General features: G+C 41.2%; 1 protein-coding gene across 1 annotated transcript in view; it reads right to left on the reverse strand.

The window, feature by feature from the left end:
* The window catches only part of LOC149151086 (DNA damage-binding protein 1a-like), a 164791-nt gene that overhangs the window by 13530 nt on the left and 127247 nt on the right, over nt 1-24014 (reverse strand). Inside the window, exon 6 of the mRNA XM_089443056.1 lies at nt 18575-18637. Within this exon, the coding sequence (XP_089299182.1) occupies nt 18575-18637 (63 nt within the window). The remainder of the gene's footprint in view (nt 1-18574; nt 18638-24014) is intronic.

The following is a 24014-nucleotide window of genomic DNA, read 5'->3' on the forward strand; positions in this document are numbered from 1 at the left end:
TGTAGAAACTGTCCTCTTTCACTACTACATGCTGCCAATTGTCCACACTTGGACACCATCCACCTAGCAACAATTCAACATAAGATCAACACAAACATACCTCAAGTCTGGTCCAATACTGTTGTAGGTTAGGTTGACTGGTTAGGACTTGATTGTAGACCACATCATCCCACATCAACACCTATTCTTAGCCTCCTAACAATTGTGGCCTAGCTCCTTCCACCTGTGCTCTTGTATGTTGTTGTCTAGGGCTAATTATTAGCCCCAAGCCACCTTTGTGACACTTTTCTAGGGACAGTAGGCCGTACACTTGCCTGGATTGTGGCCTAAGAAAGAGTGGTTTAATCTCTTCTAAACCACACAAGAAACCCTCTCAATCATGCCTAGACCATGTGGTTGCCTCCTGCTCTGAATTCGAACCTGTAAGGACAGAATTACTCCACTTCCAGCACAGATTTCACATCTAGGGTTGTGATTTTCCTTTCGTAGCTCCTCGTCCTTGTTGAAGATGTAAACTCACCCAAAACAAACCCTCCTGCACTTCGTCCTCCTCCTCCTAGAGCTCAATTTCCTCAGAAGTTGATCTTCTATGAATGTTGCACTTGGATACAAGTGACTCTCAACTCACCTCCATTTATATACAAATGTGAGGGCTACATGTGGTGTCTCCAACATGCCTTGTGGCACACAAATAAACTAGGCCGACTTGCTTTAGGTGCCACAAAACCCACCAACTATCTTGAAAAATTCATATCTCCACTTATAAAATTTGGAATTCGATGATTCTCGATGCGTTGAATTCATCTTGACATCCTCTATCATCTCCCCATCACGTGCCTAGTGGGCCTCATGGATTCACACCCACAAGATCAGGTGCAAAGCCTAAACCTTGGATTCCAAGCCCACAATGCCCTACTGTGGTGCTCCAACCTCCAAACCTCGAACCCTAGGGCTTGGAGTACCTCCCAAGCTACCAAAAATCAACACTCCCTCTTAGCGAGGGAGGTACTTCCAAGACTAGGAAGTATCGCGTCATCATCATCACTACCCACAACACTTGCCCAACTCATGGCGCTCACAACTACAACAATCCCTGTAGCGTGAACTACGCCTCTCGGAAGTGTCATTGTCACTGGAAGCATCCTGCTTCTCTTTAATCATTTTCCAATCCCTCCATGATTCCTTCTTAGTAGTTGTGGAAGCACCCTTGCTCCCCACTAACCACGCACTCTTCTTGGGCCGCAAAGTATCCCTTTGAACTTGCAAACTCCATCTAAAACTCGACTCCCTTTGAGCCTCTAGAACCTGGATCTTCTTCTCTGGAACCTATACCTGCTCCTCTGAAGCCTGCACCTGCTTCTCTAGAACCTACACTTGATCCTCCTGCTTCTTCCCATGATCCATAGGCTTTACCCTCAACCTATATAGACCATGCCCTCTAACTCGAATCACCACACCTACAGAGCTAGAGCCTCTGGGCCTGAGTCTTGCCTTCCCACTCTGGAACAAGACCTCAAACCCCTTTTGCTTGATCGCTGAGACAAATATCACACTATATCTAAGTCCTGGTACAAACAATACATCCTGGACTCACATCACCTTTCTTGACTCCATCCTAAATGGCACAACTCTCGATCCGCGAATATCCTTTTGACTCTTGTCGCCCAACACCATATGCAACTTTGAGTCCCACTCAGCTAGAGTCTCAAATGCCTCGTGTGACCTTGTCATATGTTTCCACTCTCCATTATCCATGTACCATGGAGCCTCATCGATTATAACCAGTGAGAAAAAGAGATATCAAGGAAAGGTCTTCCTCCTCCAATCTGCTAGTGAGAGCATCTCTCTCAGCAAGTGGAAATCCAAGCGACCTTCTTCCCTTTCTTCTTCTCGTCATCTTCTGTTTTCTTCTTCATCGAACATCTCGTCGAAAAATTACCCATCTCGCCACAGTGGAAGCACTTGATCTTACTCAAGTCCTCCTTCTACTTTCCCTTCATTCTTGCTGTAGGTGACACGTCCTCACTTCTTCTTCATATGAAGATCCTCGTCTCGCAACTCTTCCTGAATGAAGTCATACCACAGCCCATTCCAATCAGGAAACTTTTCTTTGGCAACGATCCCCTTGATGAAGGGCTTCCATTCCTCAGTGAACCCTTTCAAAGCAATCCACACAATATGAGAATCTGAAATAGTCACACCGACAGCAACATGCTCATCTTTGACCTAAGACAACCTCATCAAATACGAAGTCACTCCTTCACCCTACAACATCTTGGTAGACTTCAAGTCTCATTCTTATTCTAGAACAAATTCTGTAGAGCCATCCACATCTCATGAGCAGAGTTCTTCCTGGACAAATGTGGTATTAGGGAGTCCTTCACACCATCTAAGATGATCAATCTCGCCTTAGTATCCAATTCCTCGTATACTTCCAGCTCCTTAGGGTCCAATTGGCTTATTGATGGTTTTCTCGGCAAACTCCTAGATCCTATTGACCCACAAGACCAACTTGATCATTTCCTTCCATGGACTATAGTTGGATAGCCCTTCCAACCTATCCTCATACGAAGACCAACCTGCAACTTCGACATTATATTGATCCCTTCACCTACAATGTGACCAACTCCCTCTTAAGTTGTACTTTGTCGTGCACACTTTGATTTATTGTCCCTCAAAGTAGCTCAGACACGCTTTAATACCATGTTGTTTTTCCACGATACCGGTGTCTAGGACAGAGTCTTAAATCAATGACGCTACCAAACCAAGTATCACAACAAGACTACTTTGCAATAGAGAAACAATATACACAATAAATCTACAAGTGTAGAAGAATGCAAACAACTTTTTATAATATGTACAATCAACCCAACTTCATTATATTACATCATCTCATAATAAAACTGTCTAGGGCTCGAGGGATAATGGCCCTCAAAATCCATTATTACAAGATAATACAAAATACAAGACAATCTGATGATCTAGCTAATGTGGTGCACCTCACAGTTGCCTTGTCAAACCTTGTAACCTGTTAGTCCTGCTCCCAATCTGCTCACTAACTACTCCTTATTCCATCAAGGAACAACACATAAAGACTTCAAGAGGGCTGCCACCTATCACTGATGCAAGTCCCTTCTATTGTAGTTAACTTTGGCTCATCCAATCTGCTCCTCTAGGCTGGCCAATCCCTAAGCTATCAAGTTGCCTCTTCTAGTAGCTTCCTTATTCCTTCAAAGAGCTACTCATAGGGCTCCAAACATCACCCACCTTTAGCTACCAAGTTTCCTTTGTGATAACTAATTAAGGGCTACACTTGGGCCACCTATACACTGTCGTCCAACAATCCAAAGGTGCCCAATACAATTGTCATCCAATCATTGTAGAAATTGCTCACTGGTTAGGGAATCTAACCACCAAGTCTGCGCCTCCTCTTTGGCTACTACAAGCTGCCAACTATCCACGCTTGGACACCATCCACCTAGCAACAATTCAACATAATATCAACACAAACATACCTCAAGTCTAGTCCAATATTGTTGTAAGTTAGGTTAACTGGTTAGGGCTTGATTGCAGACCACATCAACCCACTTCAACACCTATTCTTAACCTCCTTATAACTATGGCCTAGCTCCTTCCACCTTTATTCCTCTACGTTGTTGTCTAAGGCTAATTATCAGCCCCAAACCACCCTTTGTGACACCCTTCTCTAGGGACAATAGGCCTACGGCCTACTTCTATTCACTTGCATGGATTGCGTCCTAAGAAACAGTGGCTAAATCTCTTCTAAACCACACAAGAAACTCTCTCAATCATGCCCAGACCATGCGGCTGCCTCCTACTCTAAATTTGGACCTGTTAGGACAGAATTACCCCACACTTTTAGCCCAGATTCGAGCTCTAGAGTTGTGGTTGTCCTTCTATAGCTCCTTGGCCCTTTTGAAGATGCAAACTCACCCAAGAAAAACCCTCTTGCACTTCGTCCTCCTTCTCCTAGAGTGCAGCTGCCTCAGAAAATTATCTTCTATGAATGTTGCACTTGGGATGGATACAAATGAATCTCAACTCACCTCAATTCATATACAAATGTGAGGGCTACATGTGGTGTCTCCAACAAGCCCTGTGGCACACAAATACACTAGGCCGACTTGCACTAGGTGCCACAAAACCCACCAATTGTCTTCAAAAATTCATATCTCCACTTAAACAACTCAGAATTCGATGAGTCACAATATGTTGGATTCGTCTCGATATCCTCTATCGTATCCATCAATCACTTGCCTAGTGCGCATCATGGATTCACACCCACAATATCGGGTGCAAAGACTACACCTTTGATTACAATCACACAATGCCCTATTGTGGTGCTCCGACCTCCATAACTCGAAACCTAGGTCTAGGAGTACCTCCCAAGCTACCAAAAATAAACGCAATTCAACAAAACTATGTGAAAATTCCAAAACTAGAATCCTATTGTAGCAACTGGAATTTATTTTTCTAATTGTTAATTATTTTAACAATTTATTTGCTACGACAAATACCAAATAAATCACACTGCAACCTTCACAAATAAAATACTGCAGAAAATAATAGCGTTGGAAACTGAGAAAATACTAGCACACACACACAATAAAAATGACACCGTTATTTTTGGACAAATGTCCACGAGAAAAAACCCAATGCGAGAAAACCGATGCAACAAGTGAGGGTTTTACTTTATTATGCAGTGGTGAAATTCTGAGTACAATCTATGGATACCCAACTCGCAATCCAAACAAGTAAATCTGGCCAAAATTATTTAAGAGAAAATACCCTTCTTCCACAAGCAACCCCAACATGAATTCTCTTCAGAAACTCATTCTTTTGGGCCCTCTACGTCAGCGTCTGCGCTGTGCAAAGCCTATGGCATCAAGCCTCTGAACTTCCTCTGATGAAGTCGTTTTTCCTGTCTCTGCTAAGGAAATTGCTTCTTTGGCACTCTGGACCCTTTTCCCAGCCTCTGGAACTGAAAACGAATTTCTCTCCAGCGAAATCGAATTGCTGCTAAAGCAGCTACACAGTCCTCTACGCAGCTTCTCTGGGAATAACCCGGCCTCCTTGTTGTTGCCTCTCGGAATCTGGAAAACTTCCTCCGAAGCATTGTCTCTACCCTCATTGACATTGCTTCGATCTTTGGCTCTCTGGCAACTGCTGTTGCTCTTTGTAAATCGATCTGCGAAGAAAATCGAACTGAAGAAGTGTCTTCTCCAAGTGCCCATCGACTTCTTCTTATAATCCTCTGTTGGGACTCCAACAACCAAGATTAAATCTTAATCAATGGATAGGATCATCTTGAAGTCAAACTGTGTGAGTTTCTAGATGATTAGTTACAATTTGACTTAATTAATTATGATTAATTAACCATATTCCGTAAATCTAGGCTTAGGGAATATTTAAAAACTGGTTAATAATCTAATTAAGCCATCTCAGGTGGAATTTCCAGAAACGATTTCCGAGTCTAGGAGAACTCATATATTCTAGCCTCTCCACCAAATTTCATGGCTCGAGAAGACCCGATGTTACAAAAACTAACAAACTACACCCTCATATGGCACTCTTAGCACAAGAGTTATTTCATCTTATCTTGGACATTATGTGATACCTCACCTTAGGCCCCCTCTATTTATCCCTTCCTCGGGTCACTTAGGAAACCTCTAGAACTAAGGTTTTAGCCTCTTGAACCTTAGAATAGATAATTATTTCTCTTTTAGTTCCTAAACCCATATCTTGGGTCCAAAACCCCATTTTTAGGTAAATTTCCCAACAAACAACTTATTGTTGGGTTGTCCTCTTTCAAAAATACCTTCCGAGCTACCCAAAATCCAACATCTTTGACTTGTGTTTTCCACCCCTCTATTTCACCTTTTACTTCTTTATGATTTTCTTTGATTTCGGTGCACAGCATAGAAGCCCAAGATTGTTTTTGAAAATTTTGATTACCCCTTAAGGATGAGTTGTTTATCGCTCATTTGGGTTCGAACAATACAAGAGTTCCTTTTATAGATGAAGCATCGTGTGCTTGAGGAACTAGGTGGTGGCTAATAAATGGGGTAGAGCTCATGCTAAGTTTTTTCCCACACAGTAATGAAATGTCCCAACCATCTTTTCCCATGCAATGAAATACACAAAATATTGCAGAAACACAAATACACAAACGCATAAAACAAGAGAGACAGATATACGTGGTGCACCCAATTTGGGCTACGCTCACGGAGAAACATCCAATCCTTCCTCCAATCCTTCCTTTCATGTTATCTAGCAAAATGAAGAGATACAACCTAAAATAGATTCGTTGTAACTTCCTCCTGACTCTCACACAATCTCCTCTCTCTTTCTCGCTCAGAATCATAATACACAGCCGCAATACAATTCCCTCATATAAATTGAGAGTTGCCTTCTAGGGCAAAAAACCCTAAATTAACATAACTTCTACCATCAGACCATTTGCCTAATGAACGGCCCAGATTGACTACGAAATTTTACAAGGCAATTTTTCATCCATTTTGAGCTTCGGGGGCGCTTCCTCTGAACCCTTGCGAGGGGGGGCTCCAAACATGCAACCACCCCCAGGCAACAATAGTGGGGGGGCAAGCCCCCCAAACCCCCCCGTCAAGGATTGGGATCCAAACGCAGCTAAAACAAGACCTCTGAATCAGGAAGATAATCCAGCACAACATCCAACAAGAATGGTGGTTTTGACATCCATTTTATGCAACTTCCAACTTGTAATAGATGCAAGAGCAATAATAGACCTAATAGATGCATACCTGGCAATGGGATCAAATGTTTCTTCCTAATCCTCTCCCTCTTTCTCAGAGAATCCACGAGCCACGAATCTAGCCTTGTATTTTTACACACTTCCATTTGTAGCACGCTTTATGTTGTAGATCCGTTTTGAAGACACAACGGCTTTATCCTTGGGTCTTGGCATAATCTCCCAAACATCATTTTTCAATATAGATTGATACTCTTCAGTCATCACTTCTTTTCACACTTTCTCTTCAACTGCTTCTTCATAGGAGGATGGCTCAGATTCAATGATCTTGCACATCAAAGTTGTATAACAAGAATACTTCATGGCTTCCTGTTCTCCTTCAAAGTCCCACGAGCAGCAGCATGACCTTCTGCTTCCTTCAAAGTTTTCTCTAACCAGGCAGATCTCTTTCTTGTTTCAGAAACAGGAGCCTTTGGTAGATTCAACAGGTTCATGATCGATGTCTTCTACATGAGAATCTTCATTCATAGGCACATGTTCTTGGGGCTTTGGTTCCACATTCATTGGAGCATCTTGTCCTTCATCATCGGATTCCAAGTGTGAACCCTTGGATTTCCAAAATGTAGCATCTTCATCAAATATAACATCCCTAGAAGTCTCAAAATATTATTTCCCTGGAATATAGACCCTAAAGGCCTTTGAATTCTCACTATATCCAACAAAAGTCCCTTTTCTTCTAGATGGTTCCAACTTTGTCCTTTTCTCTTTTGGTACATGAACAAAAACTAGACAACCAAAGATTCTTAAGTGTTCAACATTCGATCTCTCACCTGTAAAGACTTCTTTGGGAGTCTTATAGTCCAAGATTTGATGTGGGCACCTGTTTTGAACGTAGACAACAGTCCTTGCAGCTTCACCCCAAAGAAACATTGGCAATTCTTGATCATGTAGCATTGCTTTGACAGCTTCCATTATAGTTCTATTCTTTCTTTCTGCAGTTCCATTTTGTTCGGGGTAGTAGGGAACTATCATCTCCCTCTTAATGCATCAATTCATTCGATACATACTCCCCACCATTATCAGATCTTAGAGTCTTGATTCTCCTTCCTGTAGCGTTTTCAACTTTTGCTTTGAATTCACATAACTTTTCAAACACTTGATCCTTGGTCTTGAGAAGATTAATCCAAATTTTACAAGTAATCATCAATAAAGGATACATAATATAAACATCCGCCCAAGGTTTTGTAGAGCATGGTCCCACAAACATCAGAATGTATAAGATCCAATATACCTTTGGATATACCATCACTGTTGATCCATCTCCCTCTAACATTCTTCCCAAGGGCACAACCATTGCATACTCCATCATGATCACTCTTTAGTTTAGGTACACCTTTAACAAAATCATTCAATCTTCCCAAAGCCTTGGAGTGCATATCAATGTTCCTTCTATAACAAACGTCACTAACATTTGTAGTATTGTGAAAGAGAACTTGGAATGAATGACCAAGTAGACGATATAGTCCTCCAACTCGTACCCCAATGACTTTAGCAAATTCAAATGATGAGTTTTTCTTCCATACTAAGACTTATCCATCAACAAAAACAACTCTATACCCTTTGTCTTCAAGAGATGATACAGACAACAAATTTTTCTTCAAACCAGGAACATATAAAATATTGTTAATGGGTACATTACCTCCGGATTCCAATTGCAAAGATGATGTACCAATGCCCTTGACTTCATATTTTGTGTTGTCTCGGAGCTTGACCTTTTGAGAGAACTTTTTAGAACTCAGACAAATAATCATGATTTCTAGTCATGTCCCTAGAGGCACCACAGTCAACAAGCCAAATTTCATCGTGATTTTCAATAGAAGCTGTAAGAGCACAAATGAATAAGTGTTCAGATTTAAAAGCACTTCATCTATGCCTCCTTTTTGAAGATGGCTCATCTAGATCAGCAACAGATGCATGATGTCTTCTGATTATTTTACAATCATCATCTCTATCATAATCATCTCTTTGATTCCTTAGGGGACATTGAGTTTGATAATGACCATAAGAATGAAAACATTGAAGATTTGATAAATCTCTTTTATCTCTTCTATCTTTTCCAGTTCTTTTATCTCTATCATATATTCTATTTCTTCTATCTGGAGAGGGGGAAGGAGGTATTCTATGAGAGGAAGAAGCCTTTCTTAAAGTAGATTTAGAATCTTCTCTTCTACTAGCACTTCTTTGGAATTTGCCAAAATTTGGCTTCTTCTTCTTCTTCCTCTTGCCCTTAGCATGAGCAGCAAAAGATTTAATAGTAGGATCTTCAATGTCTCCTCTAGAGTAGAGTCTTGACTCTTCTTGAGTGCATGATGCCCGTAACTTGTCAGAGGTTGGAGCATTTTCTCTTGCACTAATAACTGAAGCAAATGAGTCCCAAGATCTAGGAAGACCACCCAAAGCAACAGCTACCAACTCCTTATTAGAAACTTCCTCATCAATGGCTTTGAGTTTATCTTTAATTTGAGATATCTTGACAAAATATGATGCTATAGTGTCATTCTTTGTCATCTCGATGTTACGAAGCTGACCTCTTATATCGATAGATTGATTCACATTGTTGATTGCATAAAATCCAATGATAGCATCATCGTACATAGCCTTAGCAAACGTATGTTCAACAATATAAGGAATCAAGTGATCCCTAACAGAATCCAACAAAATACTTGCCAAAATATAATCTTCATGATATTTTTCCTTTCCTGCTTGATCAGATGGTTCAGTAACTTTATCTGTGACAATTCCCAAGACCTTGTTCCTTTCAAGAATGATCTCAACTTTTGCCTTCCACGCCCTGTAATTAGTAGCTCCTTCAAGCTTGCTTTCGATCTTCATGAATGAGGAATTCATGGTGAAATGTAGGCCAAAACATCAAAGAACTTTCTTCAAGATGATCTTCAAGTGCTCCTTAAGATGATCTTTCCGCTCTTTTCCTTCACAATAGCTTCCAAACCATGTTGAAATTCTAGAAGAGCAAAGACAAGAATAGTTTTTCACAAACTGATAGCTACTTCTATTGATAATTACTTCTTTCTTGTTTTATCAATAAGTAGATACACATGAAAAGATCATAGTAGACAATGAACAGTAGATAAAATCAAAGAGACAAGACATCCCAATTTAGGCTCACAGACAAGGAAAAACCCACTCCGGGGAAAACCCAAAATTATTTCCTTATAAGAGAGAGATTTTGCCTATCAAGAGTACATCAAAATGTCCCAATAAATCCAAACTAATCAATAACAAAGTACCTATCAAAGTCTCGATCAAAATTGAGAGAGATGTCACAACTGTCCAATAAACCAATTTGCACAAGGAGGATGAAACTAGGCCTGAGGTCACTACAACAGAGGGGCTGAAGACTTCATTGTGATAGTCAATGAACTGTGGAAGAAATTCACCAAACACAACTCAAACAACTTCAGAAAAGTGTCACAGAAGAAAGCAAACTTGTCTCTGCAATTTTCGACTCATATAGATGTGTCAAAACAGAGATACACCAAGTCATTGTAGCACCGAACCCTTGAAGATAAACCAAGCCGCAGTCAAGATCTGTCATGTCCCTTCTCAAACACATTAGTAACAGGGTGCAGCTACACAAATTTTCACATTTTTTACTAAGGAAGAGGGCCCCACACTTTTGACTTAGGGACTTAGGGGCCAAATCGACTTTATTTAGCTACTAGTGGAATGTGGGGGCCACCCACATAGAAGTTCGAATTAGCCATTTGATGTGCTTGGAGGGAAAATCGAATGGGTGGATGGAGGGGCCCACATGAGGCTAAGGGGGGCCAAGGAGTTATAAAGAGATATCAGCGCTCATTTTGTTTTCATCTTGATCATTTGCAAACAAACACACCTTTGTACGCTTTGCTGCTTAACGAGTCTATCGGTTGTTTAGCCACAAATCTTCCAAGCGCGAGATTCAACCTCTTTTTCGGGGGACCATCCATGCCCGCCCTAGGGAGGCTGTTCCACAGATTTCAGAGAGTTCAACACAGTCACACACTTTAGCCAGCCATGCAAAGAAGGGGGACAGTGTATTCCCTGGGTAGCCAGAAACACGCAAGAGGAGTTAGAGCTAGTAGGGAGATCCACAGCTTGTTGGGAGTTGCGGGAGCTGAGGAGGATATTGGTTGAGGGCATTTTCGTTGGCTTTTGTAGCCACCCAGACAGGAGTATCAACAGTAGGAATTTCTAGGCAAAAGAATTGCGTAGAGGCCTTTGGCAACAATTTCGTGGCGCTTGGGAGAGCAGTCATCTTGGCCAAGAACCATCTGGGGAGCAAGGGGTTAGCTAGCACAGGTGAATCCAACATTCCAATGGAGTTTTCATAAGGATTGGCAGGTTGTTTCCTGTAAGTCGAATTTGGCAGTAGTAGCTGGGGAGAGGCTCCAAGGAGGTCGAAAATCCAAATTCAAAATCAGAGAAATTCCCTTCTGGGTTTTTTTGGGTTTTGTCCAAGGAGTTCAGGGCTGAAAGGATATAATTTTCAGGGTAGTTTTTTAGCACATTCCACCAGGTCGAATTTCAACGAGGCAGTGGTTTTCTGGGACAACGCAATGCTGAGTGGTGCAGCAACTGGGAAGCCTTCAGCTCAACTATTTCTCACCTGGGTTTTGTCAAGCATGTCTATGGGACAAGCCTAGGTGCACCATTCCATTTTATATTGTGCCTAGCTCTCTGATTTTATAATATATGGCCCAGTAGTTCCAGATTTACAGTGTTTTCATGGATGTCTAATGCATGTTTTTAATTTTATGTTGCTGCACTATCTATTTGTTTAAATATCACTCATATTCCTACTTAGGAACATTACAGTGGTATCAGAGCATGATCTTGGCCCAACTGTGGGTAACCAACAAGATCATGGGAGATTTGGGCATGTATGCACAGTGACGAGTTACACCATACACTACCCATGGCTCAAGGGAGATTCAGTATGCAAGAATTCTGGGGTGGAATCCGCTAGAGAGATGAGAGTTTGGCTCAGTTGAGGAAGGTGCCAGACCAGATCCATCCTTGTCCTTACAACAAACACTAGAGGTGCACAAGCCATGGGAGTACAACCATCTACACTATGTGGGGAAAGCCGACAGAATCAGGGCACCAAATCTCCTGAAAAGGAGCAAGAAAACCAGAGACAGTTAGAGGATGAGTCAAGGAGACGATTTTGCTCCTGGAGACCTGGTCTTAGACATTAGGGGCCTGAGGAGGAGATTGAACATGAGGCAGAGGACACACGAGTGTGAGGATCACATTGGTATACCCAGTGTGGCACAAGAGTCACCATTGTTCGAGACCTCTTTGATAGCACTGGTTGACACCTTGGGGGAGAAAGTAGATCATACACCCATAGGACCATCCATTGATGAGGTGCCAAGAGACACATACATGTCCACCGTTGAGAAGGTAACATCTGTTATTGAGATATCCAAGGTCGTGACCGAGTCTTCAGGTGATAGCAGTGCACGACACGATGATGAGATGCCGAGAGACATCACCACCCTTGATGAGGAGCCGATAGGTACAAAGGCACCCAAATCTACGATAGAGTTGCGGAATGAAAACCACCTACAACAACATGGAGAGCACATAGAGGGGCGTGAGCTAGTCATGGAGGGGTAGTTCGTGACTCATGTTGAGCCCATGGAGGAGAAGGACGAGCAATCTTCTTTGGGGCCGACCACTGACTTAGAGTTGTTAGATGCACAGACTGTCAACAGAGTTGCAGTACTTCCAGATAATAGCTCTCTCTGGGCTTATATAGATGGGGCTCGCAACATTGCTAGACTACGTTTGCACCACGGAGAGAGATGTAGAGACTCCCCGACAAATTATGTGTTGACCAGGATGGTGAGTTGAGGCGACCTCACAAGATGGAGGGCTTGTTCTATGTGCTAGAGTTTGTGCCTTTGATCCCTCTCTTGGGTTTGGATGACGAGAGATTCTGAGTTGGTACCCAGTGAAGTGGGATAGACTCATGGAGATGGTCGTAGTCCGAAGTAAAGCTCAATGAGAGTTCTCAGATATTGAGGGTGCTAGAGGCTCAGGTTGGCATTGGAATCCAAGCGGGGCTTCCTATCCAATATCAAACATGCGGGATGGCTATGGTATTGATGAGGTAGTCAACCCCGTGCGTGAGCGCATGCATTCCTTAGGGGAGTTCTAGTTGATGCTAGTGGCCAAGTGGTTTGTGAGCAGACTCCATTAGTTGTTTTGGCATGTTGGTTGCGCATGGGGACGCAAGATGATTAGCATTCTCGGGCAGGAGTTGGTTGAAGTAGGTGGCATGGGTATGCCACCAGACCGGATATTGCATGGAGATGATGTTCTCCCATTGAGGTTTAGGACTCAGGGGTCACACAGGATTGGCACAACAGAGAAATCCCCCCTAGCAGGAGTGGAGTTAGGGTGCTCAAGTCTACCAGGAGGACGAGGGGACATGACGCGTGTCATGGTGGGGTCACTATCAGAGTGGCAGACACTTTGGCACATGCGGGATACCACATGTTACAAGGTGGTATGATAGTAGGCAGTGGTACACAAGACTGCACAGATTCAAGTCGTAGCATCCAATTTTATATAGAGGGATGTGGCTTGTTGCATACAGACCCAATTCTAGGCCATAGGACCCAATGGTGTGCAGGGCTATGCAGCGAGGAGAAGTGGCCTGCAGAGGAGCATGGAGATACATGGTGGTATACCACAGCATGTCGATTGACACTGTGGGGTAGGAGGAGTGACTCACATCGCATTGAGGACGTGCGGGGAGTGACAGGTGCAGTGACACAGGCAGGACACAGGACGATACAGGATGGTATGGTTGTAGTCGAGGGTATTCCATGGTGTACAGAGACAGGTTGCGGTATACAGTGGCATGTCGATGAGTGCAGTGATACTGGGTGGTATGCAGTGGCAGATGATGCAGTGCAATGGGCGCTTGGAGCATTGCCTCCAAGGAGACTTATGGACAGGGGGAGTAGCTGTACCATTGGACGCATCTCACCTAGGATCAATGAGGACATGGTTGAGCATCTGGTGACACCATGTTTAGCAGAGATAGGGCCTCGAGGGGGTTGTCAACAGATCCAATGCAAAGACAAGGACGTCTGTAGGATTACTCTTAAGCATTCTGGCAGACTCTTGATCATACCCTTTGGGACATACCTACCCATCCTCCTTCGGTGTTGCTTACAGTCACAGTGTTTGGTGGTTGCCCCTTGACACTCTCCATTCAGGCAGCAAGGCATGGGAAGCTCACCCTAGGCAGTTGGATGAGACACCGCGTGTCATGGGCTGCGAGGAGACTCTCCAATTGAGACACTTGGTAGGTGCACGAGTTGACAGATACATGCTTAGGGATAGCATGGTTGATTGTCAAGGTAGCATATGTTCCACCCCTAGGTTCACACTTGGGGAGGTGACCGAGAGAGAGTTTTATGGTGCTTTTCTAGTTCGACAACTTGAGACATTAGGTGAGCATGAGGTGCAAGGGATGGTAGCCCTTGTTGGCAAGATGATGCCTAGGCTTCCAGCAGGACCAAGGCACATCATCAAGAGTTGGGATAGTAGATCTTGTTGTGTGATTTGGCAAGCGCGAAGCAATTGATAATTCGCAACACGGGTTCTTGATGCTCGGTGCCTACCTATTGGATACCTACAGGAGTCAAAGGCGGGGCACGAAGGAGTCCCAACAACTAGCAGCATATCACAGCAATAGGGAGAGAGGATTGGGGGTTGTGGACCTCTAGTATGGTTATGGGATCCAGGGATCCAATGGATTGGTGGGATACTCCACTCCTCAATGAGCATGGGCTGGATAACATGCGAATTGATTCATTCACAAGCAGACACGTGGGGATCACCGAATCCCTCACCATAGGGTGAGGTAGATTGTTGCTCAAGATTGGGGCCAGCCATGGAGGGATAGGCGCGGACACTATTGGGTCGCTTTGGCAAGTTGGGCCTAACCTCGATCATCGCATAGATTGTGGCTGAGACCTATGCGAGAGGAGGCTCTGGTACAAGCATGTTAGATAGTTAGTGATGGCCAGGGTGTCGTGGGGTCAGCAGGACAGTTTCTTGCTGCATTGGGCATGGGACCCTAGCGTCATAGTACTTAGCAATTCAAATACCCATAAGCATGAGCTGGTTTCTATAGGGGAGGGTCATCAAGATTCTCCATCGGGTTTCAGTGATTCGCTAAGGGAGTGGGAGACTTCATCAACATGGAAGGATGGCTAGCAAGACGATTTCAGGAGGATCTCATGCAGGAGAGGCTTCATTCGCATAGGGATTAAGTTGTATCTTCGAGGGCCCACAATCAGAGTGCATGGGGTGGACTATTCGGTAGAGCAGCTTCATGAGGATTTGGGTAGAGTTTTACATCGTTAGGATACTCTACTTATTGGTGATATACAGAGGGGTTCCAATGCCCATATTTGGCAGGATAGTGAGTGGAGAAAGGGGGGCTTCACGTTAATCAAGATGGCTTGGGATCCTGGTATCAAGGGACTACTACACTATAGGATAGTACAATGATCAGGGACGATCCAATGGCACATTTGGGAACCTGGTGAAGTTTGCAGTGATAGTGGGGGTCCACAGTCAAAGAGGGTGTTCGTTCATGCATTTCTTGAGGATAAGCGATGTTTGGTGCATTGGAAGAACTTGCCAAATGAGGATGCCACCTGGGAAGGTGAGCATATTTTGGAGTACCCAGCTTTGAGGTTGCTTGAGGGCAAGCAACATTCGGGAGGGGAGAACTGTCATGTCCCTTCTCAAACACATTAGTAACAGGGTGCTGCTACACAATTTTGCACATTTTTTACTAAGGAAGAGGGCCCCACACTTTCAACTTAGGTACTTAGGGGCCAAATCGACTTTATTTAGCTACTAATGGAATGGGGAGCCGCCCACATAGGAGTTTGAATTAGCTATTTGATATGCTTGGAGGGAAAATCGAATGGGTGGATGGAGGAGCCCACATGAGGCAAAGGGGTCCCAAGGAGTTATAAAGAGAGACCAGCTCTCATTTTGTTTTCATCTTGATCATTTGCAAACAAACACATCTTTGTACGCTCTGTTGCCTAGGGAGTCTACTGGTTGTCTAGCCATGAATCTTCCAAGCGGGAGATTCAACCTCTTCTTCAGGGGACCATCCATGCCCGCCCTAGGGAGGGTGTTCCACAGGGATTTCAGAGAGTTTAGCACAGTCACACACTTCAGCCAGCTACGCAGAGAAGGGGACTACGTATTTCCTGGGCAGCCAGAAACACACAGGAGGAGTTAGAGCCAGCAGGGAGGTCCACAACTTGTTGGGAGTTCCAGGAGTTGAGGAGGCTATTGGTTGAGGGCATTTTCGCTTGGTTTTGTGGCCATCCAAACAAGAGTATAAGCAGTATGAATTTCTGGGCAGAGGGATTGCGCAAAGGCCACTGGCAGCAATTTCGTGGTGCTTGGGAGAGCAGTCATCTTGGCCAAGAACCATCGCAGTCATCTTGGCCAAGAACCATCCGGGGAGCAAGGGGTTAGCTAGCACAGGTGAATCCAGCATTCCAGTGGAGTTTTCAAAGGGATTTGTAGGTTGTTTCCTACAAGTCAAATTTGGCAGCAACAGCTGGGGAGAGGCTCCAAGGAGGCCGAAAATCCAAAGTCAAAATCAGAGAAATTCCCTTCTGGGTTTTTTGGGTTTTGTCCAAGGAGTCCGGGGCTGAAAGGATATAATTTTCTAAGCAGTTTTTGGGCACACTCCAGCAGGTCGAAGTTCAACAAGGCAACACTTTTCTGGGACAGCGTAGTGCTGAGTGGTGCAGCAACTAGGATGCCTTCAGCTCAGCTATTTCTCACCTGGGTTTTGTCAAGCTTGTCCTTAGGACAAGCCCAGGTGCACCATTCCATTTTATATTGTACCTAACTCTTTGATTTTATAATATATGGCTCAGCAATTCCAAATTTACAACGCTTTCCTGGATATCTAATGCATGTTTTTATTTTATTTTGTTGCATTATTTATTTGTTTAAATATCACACATATTCGTATCTAGGAACATTACAAGATCACCCTTGTAGACTTGCTCGCACTCTCGAAATGATAGGCCGACTATACTTTTAATTTCAGACCAAATCGATGAGCTTCTGATGTGTCAATGAGAGTGAACAATGCCAAATTTACAGTAGTCTAAGAGGGCTAATTGGGCCGACATAATGACCTTGCACTGAGCCAACTTGAATGGCTAGAACTGAGCTGACTTGTGGGAACAAAAAATTAAATTCTCCTTTATATTTAGATGAAAAATGTCAACCATAGCTGGCACACATTTCAACACTCCACACCTAGCTTCAATTCCCAGAAGTGACATGTCGAGATCTTACTAAGTATATTGTTGTAATGGCTTTGAGCCTTGTTTGATTAGTCCCAAGTGGATAGAACAATGCATATCCTATCTTATAATATTGAAGACTATAATAGATGGAGATGGAACACATTGGACATTATAATTCGTTACCACAAACATAACCATATAAAGTTTCTCTATGACTGATTTTGGTTTTCATTCTGCGTTGACGAAGTTCAAGCTAATTTTTTCTATAATCATTTTTTATTAGTCAGGAATGTTCTCGCAATGTTTTGAGAGATGCACATTCACAGTTAACAAATTTTCAAAATCCACAATTCACTCACTCATGATTTTGCTCATAATAATCTTAGTGCACAGTTGCACCACATAACTCTCATACAAAAGTAGGAGTGAACAATGCAAACTCATTAATTCTCCTTAATATGCCCTTAAATAAGACCAGGCCCTACCCATGCATACATCAACCCATTAGTAAACGAAAAAATGAAAGGGAATTTCCTTTCGTTTTGTGAGGAATGGTAAATTATTGTCCCATTAATCACAAGGGTATAAAATGTTTTATCAAACATTCACAAGATTAACAAGTTGCAATCCAATAAGATAAACATTTACTATTTAAAAAGTAGAATGTATGAAAAGATTAAGAAAAAACATTGTAATATAGACAAAAGAACTTATTGTCCTTAAAAGACAGTAGATAAAATGGATGTGTTCTAAAAGTAAATGTTGCTGATACAGAAATAATAACATGTTTGTCCTTGCAGAAATATTTACGAGTTCACTCTATCAAACAATGATAATTATAATTGTAACAAATTTTCTACCGTTATAGAACTCATTACAATTAAAAAAAAATACACCACAATGCTGGAGGCCATTAGAATGTCAATAATAATAAAAGTTACACTTGAAATATCCTTCTATACCATCAATAAAAAGGTCAGCACAATACATTATATATGGAAGTCAGTTGCAATGAAAGCACGTTGAAAAAAACATTCTATAGCATCAATAAAACATCTCTATAATATCAACAAAAGAAATAATTATTAAAATTAAGTGCTATGTCTCTGCTCTTCCCTTGAACTCTCTCATATATCAAATTAAAGGAATGTGGTATTTCATTTTCTTTTGTTATTTAAGAGATATATCACAATGTTTGAGGCCCCTGCACTGCCAGTAATAATTAGTATTACATTTCAAAAGCCATTTCATAGCACCAATAAAAAGGATAATCATCAAAATTAAGTGACATGTCTTTGTTTTTCCCCTGTACTCTTTTATATCTTAAAAGAAAGAATCGATCCTCACTTTCTTATATTATTAACAGAACAAATATACATAATTGAAAGTTGTAATTTTTGGAGTCATTTTATAGAATAACCATTAAAAGGAAGCATACCTTGAAATGACCAACACTGAGATGTAGTCCTATAACCGTACAATAAGGATTGATTATGCCAATCTGACAAAAATAGAAAGGTAAAACATTCATATCTTTGATCAAGTGAAACAATATTACATTTCAAAAAAATTTAAACAATCAAGAGTTTACACATCAAATAATACGAAAGAATATTTATTATGGAGAGAAGACTGACACCATAACGTATTCAAACTTCAATGTACTGAAAAGTTAGTAATAATATATATGTGATATAACCTAATAATTTAATGTTTACCTCTAGATGATGAAAATTTAAAATATATTATGAGACTAGTCTTTTGAGTAATATAGTCACATATGATTAGATTAGAAGTGATCATTATCATTTCAAAAAAATAAAAGTTGGATTTTCAAGAAAAATGAAAGCTTTGGTAATATTTTCAAAGTAGTGACATGAAAATCCTTAGCAACTATACAAAGTTTCAATCCCCATTTCATACATTTATGTATACCATAGTATAATCCTAAAATATATGCATTCTATATACTTAACTGTAAATCGGGTATCAGGTTTATAGTGAGTTGTAGTTTAATAATATCAAGCTATAATTTTGACAAACAGCAGTCTAGAATTCAGAGGTAAAGTACAAAAACAAATATTAAATCATAATTTAAATATGACTTTTCATTCTCAATTCTGCACTAACTCCAAAGCCACTTTCCAACATGTCAATACTTAATTAACGATTTCTGCTGTAAAGTTATAAATAAATCAAGAATGCAGATTGATACACTAGAATGCGGAGCCACTCTCCTTACATGGTTATAATTTTATCTTAAGGTGTAAAATGTTTCAAAAATTACATTGACCAATTATTTAATTACTAGTGAGAAGGAAAATACTCCACTACAGCAACGCTAACACATGGAAGAAAATTATAATTCTCTACAGGAAATTACAGAACAGAAAAATATATATATATGCAGCAGTATCAAAGCACTAGAACAAAATTCAAATGGATAAACTCCCAATTTGGGTTAAAAAGCCTTCCAACTGTTAGGATATTCCGACACATAGGAAATAGTTAAGTATAACTTGTTCTAGTGTAGAGTTAGGTAAAGTGTGTTTCTTTACTATGTACTTTTGTAACTTACGATACGACGGTCACGATATGTTCTAGACATTAAGTCATCCGACGGTTCATTCTCTCATTGGTATTACCGACACTTGATTCGTGGCTTAACACCCGATTGGTCCATGATCTCTATTTAAAGAGCATGGAGGGTCATTTGTAGGGTGACCGTTCTTGAGAGAAGCTTATGTAAATTTTCTTTCTTTTATTAATAAATTTCCTTAAGTGGTCGCGTTGGCTCAGACCGTGGACTATTTCCCTCTTTCAGAGTTTTAACCACGTCAAAAACACTGGTGTATTGATCTGTGATCTGTTTGTGAGTGGTGTCTTTTGGTGTTCTATCTGAAGAACTTACCCTGTAAATTCCTACATGGTATCAAAGCTATTTGAGGGCCGCATCCGTTGGTGATCCAAATCTGAAGCCGGTACAACTGCATCCAACTTTCATTTGCTAGATCTACTGTTTCTTACCGCGTTCGGGCCGAGAGGACTACTCTATTGTGTTACGAGCATCTGTTCCAGTGAGGAACCCCTTTCATTTCACGCAAAAAGGTTTTCGGTAGCCCTAGCTACGTCATTTTTAAGATCTGGAGGTATACAGTGTTTATTTGCAGTTTTAGTTATTTTCAATGTTCCACCAAGACTCCAGTGCGGGGAGACGCACAGGGGGGACGTGTGGGAGTACCCTCAAATTCTAGGGAAATTTCCAGGGTGCAAGGAGACGTCGAGGTGTATATATATATATATAATTCAAGTTCATATTCATTGTTCACTGTTCAATAATGAAAGCATAAAAATATTAAATAGGCAATTGAATCATTGATCCATCTTCATTATTCATTTTGATACATACATCATTCATATGACATACTCAAGTCTCATTATTGAATTAATTATTATTCATACATACCATGAGATTCGATTAAAAAAAATAAAAAATCAATAATAAAATATTCAAATGCATTGATCTGTATCATTCATCATTCAATTGTTGAAGTTTCTAAGTTTACTTATTTAGAAACCCTCCATGCACTTTATCTAATTTATTTCTAGAACCCTACTTACTTGTTATTTTCCTTAACAAGTTATTTACAATGTAAATACTGAAAATAAACACTAGTGCATGCTCAACATATTACAGATCAGCAACTAGAAAGAAACAGAAACAAACATACCATATGACACCATTATTTTTGGACTAATGTCCCTGGAGAAACCCAATGTGGGAAAACAGGTGCAGCTATCTGAGGGTTTTCTTATTAAGCAATATCACAGTACAATCTGGGTGCCGAAACAAGCCTACCCAACAGAGAATTTCCTTAGAAGTAATACCTCTCAGTTGCTGACAAATCCGCTGGTTGAAACCCCAGATAATCCTTCCGGCAGCTACTCAGCACCAATATGCCACAAAAACCCTAGCGTCTGCCCAATATAGACTGCATCAGCCTCTCCTAGCCCAGTGTTGGCCCTGCGTCAACTCTCTGAGCCTCTACATCAGCTACGCTGGCCTCTCTGGTGCTCTGCGCAGCACTTAGCTGCCTTTGCGTGAGCACTGGCTGCTGCTGCGTCACTCTCTTTGGCTACTTCATTGCTTTCTCGACACTATCTCTGCCTCTCTATCTCTCTGTACTCAATTCCCCTCAGCTGCTCTCCAATCACTGATTCTATCTCTCTTAGCAAACCCCGCTCCAGAGAATAGAATCACTTATCACTCATGTGTTCTCCAACTGACCCTCAAGCCTCCTCTTATACTTTCCTCGTTGACAAATCAACGGCCGAGATTAAGTCCCTAATCGACAACTAAGATTAGATTTGACTTGATCCATGTCTTTTGGACCATTCTAACACAATTTTATATTAATCCACATTAATATTTTAATTTCCCTAAGTTTAGACTTGGACTCCATTAAAAATATTAATTATTTTAATATCTCCCAAACCTTTTAGAATCTTCCCAAACCCCTTCTGGGGTATTGGAGATCTCATGTGCCCTAACCTTTCCACCAAATTTCGTGGCTAGAGAACATCTAATGCTACCCCAAATCAACATCAATGATCCATCATTATACAATCTACATTGATTTAAAAACTAAATTCATCATTCATCATTCTAGAATCTAAATTGAAAGCAAAACATACTAGTATATTTTCAAATTTTGAACACTAAATTTATATAACTCAAAGTTTCAAACTCAAAAATAGTTAAGAGTGAAAAGTCAAGTCATCAATATCTAGTGTCACAAATCAAAAGTTAACACTGAAAAGTAAAAATGGATAGTGAGCATTGAAAATAAAATGATAAATCAGCGTCAAGGACTCAATCTCAATGATTGGTCCTCTACATCCATCTGTTGCATGAATTCATAAGGACCATCAATGGGAATGTCAGTATCTAAGTCAGAGTCACTCTCTTGAGTAACCATCGAAACTCCAACCAAACCATGTCACAGCTCATTTGGTCCATCCTCCTCATCTATCTGTGCACTATCCTCTGGATCCACATCCCATCGTGTTGTCGGTCCCTTCCGATACTCTGGTGTCTTCCTATGTGCGACACGTAGAGAACTGTGCACTACAACTAGCTTCTCTGCTCTCATAGAGGAAAGTCTATTTCTCTTGATAAAGTGGATGAAGCTATATGTGGACCAATTCCTCTCTATTGCAGAGGATTGGTCCTCTACATCCATCTGTTGCATGAAGTCATAAGGACCATCAATGGGAATGTCAGTATCTGAGTCAGAGTCACTCTCTTGAGTAACCATAGAAACTCCAACCAAACCATGTCACAGCTCATTTGGTCCATCCTCCTCATCTATATGTGCACTATCCTCTGGATCCACATCCCATCGTGTTGTCGGTCCCTTCCGATAATCTGGTGTCTTCCTTTGTGCAACACGTAGAGAACTGTTCACTGCAACTAGCTTCTCTACTCTCATAGAAGAAAGTCTATTTCTCTTGATAGAGTGGATGAAGCTATATGTGGACCAATTCCTCTCTGTTGCAGAGGAACTAACAATCTGAGACAATAAGCAAATAGCAAGTCGTTGGATCTCTGAAGCATCATCCCCATGCATGGTCCACCAACCAATGGGGTCAGTCTAGCCTAAATCATTGTGATCTTCCCTTGCATCATGCTTGTTGAAGGGACCACTAAGACTTGCAAATTGCATCCACTGTCTCCTAATTGTTCTCCCTTCTTCTGAACTATACATCTTTGTAGTGGCAGCTCGAAATCCCTTTTTGACTTCTAGATCTTCAATGGGAAGAATTCTACCAGTCCTTGCCACATCCCATTTTGGGTTGAGTGCATATGCTGCCATGTGCAAAGGTGTATTCATTCGATCCCACCTATGCTGTATAATGGGTCGAGTTTGGGCTAAGTTACCAGAAAACGGATACGGGTACGGGGTTTGAAACGGATACAGCAAATTTTCAAAAAATCTGGATACGATACGGCAGGAAACGGCACACACACACACACACACAAATATATATATTTTAAAAATAAAAATTTCATATTACCATTGATGAATCATATTTCAAAATCTAGTTTATCATCTATGATCTATCATGATTCATCATCATCAATTCAACATATGCCAGAGGATAGGACAAATTCAGTTGCATGACACATCCCAGTGGTGAATATCTTGAAAAATATTTGTTTCATGCTTTAGAAGAGCCAACGAAACCCTGTCCAAATATCATAGCAATGAGCAGATTTCATTTCTTTGTTCATGTTTTGAAATGATGAAATTTTGTTATCAGGCCTGGAGTTGAGATTGAGGAAACCATGGTGTTAATGTCTAGAAGAGTTATCCCAACATTATTTTTCGCAAGTTGGGAAGTAGTGCTACGGTCTGTAACACAAGGATAACTCCAAATTGTCAATCAAACAATTTAGACTAAGTGATTTCTTGCATAATAGAACTACAATAACCCATTGGCCCTCGACAGTAAGAAGACATTGAAGCAAAAAAATAAACAAACGAGGCAATTTTCCTTCTTTTGGCTTTATTGCCATGTGAAAAAGTTTTCAATTCAGAATATACACTTCCTCCAGAATTCAAGGAAGAAAAAAATTAAATTGGAAAAGAGGGCAACGAAGAATGCAGGGAATGAGAACTCGGACTAACATAGATTTTGTGAGCCTGTACAGTGTATGAAAAAAATTGTGGGGAATAACCGAAGCACAAATACATAAGTTTTAGGCAACCATTTGTTGCTCATAGATACAATTCTATCCTTCATTTTAAAATTAATTAAAAATTCTGCTTAACAATTGCAGCAATTTCAGTCAAAATGCACTAATCATTGATACT

This window comes from Pinus tabuliformis, chromosome 9 (genome assembly GCF_031772625.1).
Source record: "Pinus tabuliformis cultivar Carrire ecotype Pingquan chromosome 9, CPIR1, whole genome shotgun sequence".
Classification (NCBI taxonomy): Eukaryota; Viridiplantae; Streptophyta; class Pinopsida; order Pinales; family Pinaceae; genus Pinus; species Pinus tabuliformis.